The sequence below is a fragment of the Diaphorina citri genome, unplaced genomic scaffold (genome assembly GCF_000475195.1).
Source record: "Diaphorina citri unplaced genomic scaffold, Diaci psyllid genome assembly version 1.1 scaffold407, whole genome shotgun sequence".
Lineage (NCBI taxonomy): Eukaryota > Metazoa > Arthropoda > Insecta > Hemiptera > Psyllidae > Diaphorina > Diaphorina citri.
This window is the reverse complement of record NW_007377842.1, coordinates 60,718-69,253: the sequence shown is the minus strand read 5'-3', so window position 1 is coordinate 69,253 and position 8,536 is coordinate 60,718. Positions and strand designations below refer to the sequence as shown.

General features: G+C 37.6%; 1 protein-coding gene and 2 long non-coding RNA genes across 3 annotated transcripts in view; all 3 read left to right on the top strand.

Moving 5' to 3' along the window:
* LOC103508536 (spermine oxidase) overlaps positions 1-5,762 on the top strand; it is a 13,740-nt gene extending 7,978 nt beyond the window's left edge. The window contains exons 4-11 of the mRNA XM_026823111.1: positions 2,127-2,277; positions 2,892-2,923; positions 3,358-3,484; positions 3,649-3,729; positions 3,885-4,135; positions 4,511-4,628; positions 4,717-4,840; positions 5,308-5,762. Coding sequence (XP_026678912.1) covers positions 2,127-2,277; positions 2,892-2,923; positions 3,358-3,484; positions 3,649-3,729; positions 3,885-4,135; positions 4,511-4,628; positions 4,717-4,840; positions 5,308-5,502 — 1,079 coding nt within the window. The 3' untranslated portion in view covers positions 5,503-5,762. The remainder of the gene's footprint in view (positions 1-2,126; positions 2,278-2,891; positions 2,924-3,357; positions 3,485-3,648; positions 3,730-3,884; positions 4,136-4,510; positions 4,629-4,716; positions 4,841-5,307) is intronic.
* LOC113467119 lies at positions 3,111-3,410 on the top strand. Its single transcript, XR_003391305.1, has 2 exons — positions 3,111-3,194; positions 3,358-3,410. It is a non-coding gene; the product is annotated as an uncharacterized LOC113467119 (long non-coding RNA).
* A 74-nt stretch (positions 5,763-5,836) lies between the features above and the next one.
* LOC113467118 lies at positions 5,837-6,987 on the top strand. The gene is made up of 2 exons (XR_003391304.1): positions 5,837-6,183; positions 6,419-6,987. It is a non-coding gene; the product is annotated as an uncharacterized LOC113467118 (long non-coding RNA).
* The last annotated feature ends 1,549 nt before the right edge of the window (positions 6,988-8,536 follow it).

Below are 8,536 nucleotides of genomic sequence, written 5' to 3'. Positions count from 1 at the left end.
GAAAACCGTAGACACATCATATCGTTATAAAAATTTGTAGTATGTGTACTAACCTTTACGAAACAAAGTTCATTGCCCTTAATTTTAAAATGTGATATGACGAAACCTCGCTACAACGAAAATTCGCTTTAAAGAATACAACAGTCTATTCCTTGAATATCATTATATCGAAATTCTACTGTAATAATAATACCCCATATTTCATCAATAAAATAAATCGAAGATTCATAATAATCTATGCTTGTAGGAAAATTTCCCTCGTATAACGAATACAAAGAGAAATTAAGTGATTCAAAATTGACTAGTTCATAAAATAACAAATCACCTATCTGGACTTTGTGAAAGTTTTTGAAATCAACCAATCAGATTATTGAATCCAAAAGTTAAACTTGAACGGAGTTTAAACTTACTTTGTGTACCCAGTACTCAGCTATTAGCAAGCTCGGAGACAGACTAGACCCAAACATTTTCATTTACCGGTATTTTTTAAATCGATTTATCTCGGGATCTAGAAGTCGTAGGAGAAAAAGAAAAATTCCGTTGGTCCTCATTTTTCCTGATCTATGACTCTGAAACATCACCCAAGTAAGCGCAACTGTTCTATTTTAACAATGATTGGATGTGTTCTCTATGTTTAGAAGACCTCGCTGACTCGTGGTACAAGAAGATCTACTCATTCGCCAAGGTCTCAGACACATTACTCCTTGCTTGGATATCCGGTGAGGAAGCAGAGTATATGGAAACTCTCAGTGATGACGTCATCTCGGATACCTGCACAATCATACTCCGGAAATTCCTCAATGATCCTCTCATTCCCAAGCCCAAACAATGCATTTGGTAAGTATGTCAATTGTCAACTTTTGGAAATAAGTATGACCCTTTTTTAGGGGAAATCCTCGTTTCATCTCAATCCCGAGTTATTATTATATAACACTTTATTAGGATTTTGATAAATCTAACACATTTTTGCCTCAATCACCTGCCGCAGTGGCGCAGTGAAAGCACTCGCCTGATAAACAGGAAGACGTGGGTTCAATTCTAGCCAAGACCTGGAATTTTGTCCCAATTTATTTATTTATTTGAGAATTTGACGGAATTATTATGGTAGGTGTAAGCTCTAAGGGTTGGGTGGTAGAGTACCCTTCGGCGTTAAACTAGCCTAGTGGTTACCTCCCCCTTAACAGTCTATTATTTTTACATACTCGTTATCGGAACCTAATAACTTAAGTTGTCCAAAACTGTCTAAAATTATGCCAATACCAAACATTGTTTCATTTTAAAATTTTTACTCATTTAGATTTTTTAATTTTTTACCTAGTCAAAAAAATAAATTTATGAAATTAAAAATACACGAAAATGACTTTGTTGTAGGAAACATGGTTTCCAATTTTCAAATGAGTTGTTTTATTTTATCTGTCAGGATTTAGGATTATGTAGGACTTGTAGAATGTAGGTAGGTATGTAGGAAATCAATGGATGGCGATAACGTCAGTGATCATCGCATTTTAACTGCACGAGTTCTCTACAAATCACTGAAGTTAACCAACGTTGTGCATGTTATTGGGTTGACCATCTAGGTACGATTACGCATTACGTGCTCAAAGGCAATTCCCGACCACACTTAGGTTTGGTGAGGTTAATGTAAGTAGCAGGGTAGGTATGAAAAATATTAGGTGGAAAAAAAGATCGTCTTCAAAACAACAATATTGGCAATATTTCACTCCCCACCGGGTATTCCAGTATATTAGAACCTATCTCTAGAAATATACCACATGACAAGGTTCTACTTAATCATAGGTAAGATATACATAGCATTGACAAATGGTTTCTTGTCTAGATGAAACATTGGGTGTTCCCTTTTTGGCCGTCAATATCTTTTTCTATGAGTTTGATAGAGGGAACTGTGACAACAGAGGTCTTATCGTCCCGAATTGGAAGAGTGAAATAGGACAGGATAGGAGAAAGCCAGCCATATGGAATAAAAATTAGAATATTTTTCCATTTGATGAAGTATAAATTTGAACAGAGATTCAAACTTCCTTGATTGGTACTTCATTTGGAATTCAAACCCCACATACTTCCGTTCACCAGGGTTGTTATCTTATTGGTTTGATATTTGATTACAGGGTGTAACAGCATGGCTGATATTGATCTGTTGGAACTAGGAAGTTACACGGAGTTACAGGGTGGCAATATTTCACTCCCCACCGGGTATTCCAGTATATTAGAACCTATCTCTAGAAATATACCACATGACAAGGTTCTACTTAATCATCGGTAAGATATACATAGCATTGACAAATGGTTTCTTGTCTAGATGAAACATTGGGTGTTCCCTTTTTGGCCCTCAATATCTTTTTCTGTGAGTTTGATAGAGGGAACTGTGACAACAGAGGTCTTATTGTCCCGAATTGGAAGAGTGAAATAGGACAGGATAGGAGAAAGCCAGCCGTTTGGAGTACGATTTCAACAAATCCAAGTGTAAATCGAGATTTTACAGTGAAAAAACTGACATCACTTTGGACTTTACCTATATATTTACTCGTGGCCTTGTTGGACATAGCTGCTATTATTTAAATCAAACCCATTGGCATCTAAGGACAATAGATTAGTGTTGTTCAGAACCCTTGAAGCATTTTTTTAACATATTATCCAGCCATTTGGAGTACGATTTCAACAAATCCAAGTGTAAATCGAGATTTTACAGTGAAAAAACTGACATCACTTTGGACTTTACCTAATATATTTACTCGTGGCCTTGGTGGACATAGCTGCTATTATTTAAATCAAACCCATTGGCATCTAAGGACAATGGACTCGTGTTGTTCAGAACCCTTGAAGCATTTTTTTTAACATATTATTATTTCTATTATTTTTATTTTCTATTTCAGAATAACATCAGTACGATGGAAATACAAACCGTAGGTCGCGGGTTCGATTCCCGCCCGGGCTGAACATTATCCTAAACAGATGAGGTTCGTTCTCGGAACAGTTGGCTTTCTGCTGTCATGCCCTCTTCTCTTCAATTTCGGGACGATAAGATCTCCGTTGTTACAGTTTGCTAGTTCTATCTGACCTATTGGAAAAAAGAATAATAATAATTTCCATGTGATTATAGATGACTCAGATAAGACAGTGATAGATGTGTGTGATAGAGAACCTAGTGAAGATTCTACTGACCATATTGTGATAAAGTAAGTACTGTCGGCCCTCGGGTGGGCATTGAACCCACGACCTAAGTAGAGTCTTAATCATGCTTAGTACTTATGCCACTGGGCCCAAGTAAATTCTGAAAACCAATGAAAATAAATTTCATTTCTCTCCTATTTACTTATGTGCTTGTTACGTATATTTCAGATGTGACAATGGTAGTGTGTTTCATGCGCGTAGTGTTATATGTACTCTACCCCTGGGCGTACTACAGGCAGAATGATGTGTGTGATAGAGAACCTAGTGAAGATTCTACTGACCATATTGTGATAAAGTAAGTACTGATGACTCAGATAAGACAGTGATAGAGAACCTAGTGAAGATTCTACTGACCATATTGTGATAAAGTAAGTACTGATGACTCAGATAAGACAGTGATAGATGTGTGTGATAGAGAACCTAGTGAAGATTCTACTGACCATATTGTGATAAAGTAAGTACTGATGACTCAGATAAGACAGTGATAGATGTGTGTGATAGAGAACCTAGTGAAGATTCTACTGACCATATTGTGATAAAGTAAGTACTGTTGGCCCTCGGGTGGGAATTGAACTCACGACTTAGAGTCTTAATCATGCTTAGTACTTATGCCACTGGGCCCAAGTAAATTCTGAAAACCAACGAAAATAAATTTCATTTCTCTCCTATTTATGTGCTTGTTACGTATATTTCAGATGTGACAATGGTAGTGTGTTTCATGCGCGTAGTGTTATATGTACTCTACCCCTGGGCGTACTACAGGCAGAATCTCATCTCTTCACTCCGCCTCTACCTCGTAACAAGAGAGATTCTCTACAGCGACTCCTATTCGGAACGGTGAACAAAATATTCCTCGTGTATCAGCGACCGTTCCTGGAACCGAATCTATCTGAAATCCTGCTCCTCTGGAACGATACAGTGCAGGAGAAATCTGAACGACAAACCAGTGAGTATACAGGTGTCAGGGCGTCTGGAAATCAACATACCAAATTAAAACGGTTCACAAATGTTTATTATTTGAGCGACAGTGGTTTTTGTTTGCTCCTTTTTATTATTTAGATCAAAAAAAAATCATGGAAAGGTTTCACATTTTTCCTACCAGCCCAGTTAACTTGGACCTTTGAGGGTAGCATGCCGGTCTTGTAAGCGCTAGGTCGCGGGTTCCCGCCCGGGGGCGAACTCTATCCTAAACAGATAAGGTTCGTTCTCGGAACGACTGGTTTTCTCCTATCCTGCCCCTTTCTCTCTTCCATTTCGGAGCGATAAGACCTCTTGTCCAAGATTCAAGTGTAATTTTGACAATGATTTGATGTGTTCTCAGAAGACCTCGCCGACTCATGGTACAAGAAGATCTACTCATTCGCCAAGGTCTCAGACACATTACTCCTTGCTTGGATATCCGGTGAGGAAGCAGAGTATATGGAAACTCTTGGTCTTCTCCTTGTTTGAAGTTCCTGGGCCTATTTTTAAAAAAAAAAAAAAAAAAAAAAAAAACTAATGCACCATTGTTTTTATTTCTCTCCTCAGCTCAAGATGGAAGAAAGACGAGTTCACACGAGGTTCCTACACAGCCATGGCAGTAGGTGCTAGTCAGTTAGATATTGCAGATCTAGCTCAACCCATCTGTATTAAGACACCTAAGGGTCACAAGGTAAGAGGGTCTAGGGTTCGATTCCCAGTTCGACTTTTCCGACTACGACTTTCCCAGTATTTAATTACTTTTTTGTTTTAGTTACCTCTTTTTTCGTTTTTTCTTTAGTGGCTATGAATAACGAAAAACGCAAAGATTGAATTACGATTTTTTTTCGGGTCACAAGGTAAGAGGGTCTAGGGTTCGATTCCCAGTTCGACTTTTCCGACTACGACTTTCCCAGTATTTAATTACTTTTTTGTTTCAGTTACCCTTGGATATTTTCCCGGTCAAAGGGGAAAGTATTCAATGACCAGGCGAGTAGCATTACCAACCCCCCGTAGTGGTCACTGCGCTCGCCTTGCACGCGGGAGACCCGAGTTCGATTCCGGGCGGTACTCTCCAATCTAACTAGGCTGTTTTTTCATTTTGGTGGTTTTGAATATCGAATTTTTCTTCACATTGTTCCCTTATTGTTTCATTTTCAGCCTGTGATATCATTTGCCGGTGAGCATACGCACAGTAATTTCTACTCGACAGTACATGGGGCATATTTGACTGGGCGTACTGCAGCACAACTACTAGTCAGTCATGTCTTTACAGAACAAACCCATAATGAAGTGATTGTGGATTGCAATGAAACTGATATGTCTTCGTGGATACAGAGTATGTCCTTACAATAGTCACTGGAGTGAAGCTACACTGAGTGTGGTTGGTATCTGGATCAAGTAATGGAGTTTGTTGCGGTGTAAAATTCAAGATGCTCCTAGGGAGATGTAACTAAGGACTGTAAGGTATACAATGCTATGTCAATAGTCCCTTAGAATATATCAAATGCTTCTTAAGCATGTTTGTTTTCTTCTTTACGTGCCTATACTTTCCTAATACCTACTATCCTCATTGAAGACAACAATTCTGTAATCTAAGAGTTCTGTGTTGGCCATTTTGTTGTGATCTTATAGATTTCTAGGTGGTGGAAGAGAGTTATGTATGCGTTAGTACATAGTACAATCTAAGAGTTCTGTGTTGGCCATTTTGTTGTGATCTTATAGATTTCTAGGTGGTGGAAGAGAGTTATGTATGCGTTAGTACATAGTGTAGAACTGTAGTAAGCTTATTTGTTCCATGAACATTGTAAATTAATATGAAAGTTAACAAATAATGCCAGCTTGATTGGCAGCCTTGAAGATATTCTTCTTTACCTAAAACTAATAATTTCAAAGGTGTATGTATCCACTGTCTACACATAGTCGATCGATGTGAATTTATTGTGAATGGATGTGGTTCGACTATGTTTGGACGCACCTTTAGGTATGAAATTAGGAACTCCAAAAAGTCAATGAGATTAAATTGTTAGTTTAAAGGTAGACTGCTAGGGAATGAAAGTTAACAAATAATGCCAGCTTGATTGGCAGCCTTGAAGATATTCTTCTTTACCTAAAACTAATAATTTCAAAGGTGTATGTATCCACTGTCTACACATAGTCGATCGATGTGAATTTATTGTGAATGGATGTGGGTCAACTATGTTTGGACACACCTTTAGGTATGAAATTAGGAACTCCAAAAAGTCAATGAGATTAAATTGTTAGTTTAAAGGTAGACTGCTAGGTCGTCATGTTTTTGGAAAGTGAAATGATTGACAAAACGGATTGCACTCACTCACACTAGGTATTCATTATTCAGCTTTCCATATTTTATTGTTTGAAACATTTCAAGACATTTACACACTGTATAATATTGTACATACGCAGGGTGATTGACAATAAAGTGCACACTCGACACTGCTCTCTGGCGAAATGTGATAAAAAAAGAAACGATCAGAATATCTTCGTAATCACATTACCCTACACCCTACCTAACTGAACTGGAAAAATCGAGTTATTTGTGTATAAACACCCTGTATAAGTACACTGATCATGTTACTCCATATTGGAACTCACATACCATATTGTATTCTATAGTTATACTCCTTTATACAATGTACTCAGCTTGTTAAATAGGTACATGTTTTTGCCACCATTTTCGATTCCGGTAACGAAGTAAGTAAGATATAGTAGACAGTGGAAAGGACCATTGAGGTACTTGTGCAAATGATGATGTACCCTCTAAGGTCGAGTTTTACCACCGTGGATTGAGACTCACAAAGTCTAGGAGCATTCAAGACCTCCCTGGTGAAATATCTTAAAGGCTCACAGTGAAGGAAAAATTTAGTGGTTGGGTGGAAGAGCTCCTCTAGGAGAACCCTGCCACTTAAAAGAAAACCGTAAAAAAAAAAGATTGTCTCAGGATTGTTCATAATGTTCATTCTGAGGTTGACCTGGCTATTAAGTATAGGGAAATCCTCGTTTCATCTCAATCCCGAGTTATTATTATATAACACTTTATTAGGATTTTGATAAATCTAACACATTTTTGCCTCAATCACCTGCCGCAGTGGCGCAGTGAAAGCACTCGCCTGGTAAACAGGAGGACGTGGGTTCAATTCTAGCCAAGACCTGGAATTTTGTCCCAATTTATTTATTTATTTGAGAATTTGACGGAATTATTATGGTAGGTGTAAGCTCTAAGGGTTGGGTGGTAGAGTACCCTTCGGCGTTAAACTAGCCTAGTGGTTACCTCCCCCTTAACAGTCTATTATTTTTACATACTCGTTATCGGAACCTAATAACTTAGAATTTTGTCCCAATTTATTTATTTATTTGAGAATTTGACGGAATTATTATGGTAGGTGTAAGCTCTAAGGGTTGGGTGGTAGAGTACGCTTCAGCGTTAAACTAGCCTAGTGGTTACCTTCCCCTTAACAGTCTATTATTTTTACATTTTACATACTCGTTATCGGAACCTAATAACTTCAGTTGTCCAAAACTATCTAAAATTACGCCAATACCAAACATTGTTTCATTTTAAAATTTTTACTCATTTAGATTTTTTAATTTTTTACCTAGTCAAAAAAATAAATTTATTAAATTAAAAATACACGAAAATGACTTTGTTGTAGGAAACTTGGTTTCCAATTTTCAAATGAGTTGATTTATTTTATCTGTCAGGATTTAGGATTATGTAGGACTTGTAGAATGTATAGGTAGGTATGTAGGAAATCAATGAATGGCGATAAAGTCAGTGATCAGCCAGCCTAGATAGCTTAGTTGGTAGTGCGTCTGCCCTGTAAGCGCTAGGCCGCGGGTTCGAATTTTATCCTGATGGGATAATGTTCGTTCTCGGAACGGCTGGCTTTCTCCTATCCTGTCTACCTGTCTTCCTTCTCTCTTCGATTTCGGGACGATAAGACAATAGCAGTTACAGTTCCCTCTGTCAAACCTCTTAAAAAAAAAAGACCAATTACATAACCTTAGGCTAAAATTCTTCTACTGACTACTGAGAAAACTATAGCCAGAAAACCGACAAGTGATTTTTCACTAAATTTAGTGAATTGTTGGGTCAAAATCTAGTGATTTTTGAAAGAAATGTAATTTCATTGCAAAATTGCTCTTACCACAAGTTTGGCCATGCCTCGGGATGAACTAGCGGGATTCCGGAGCGAAGCGACGGAATTCAGCTAGTTTATTTATAATTTTTACCCACTTGCAACTCCTCCATTGTTGGCAAATCTAGTGATTTAGTGATTTGAAGTCGAAATCTAGTGAGTTTTGAAAGAAATGTAATTTCATTGCAAAATTGCTCTTAACGCTGAAAAAATAGACTTTTTTTTTCTTC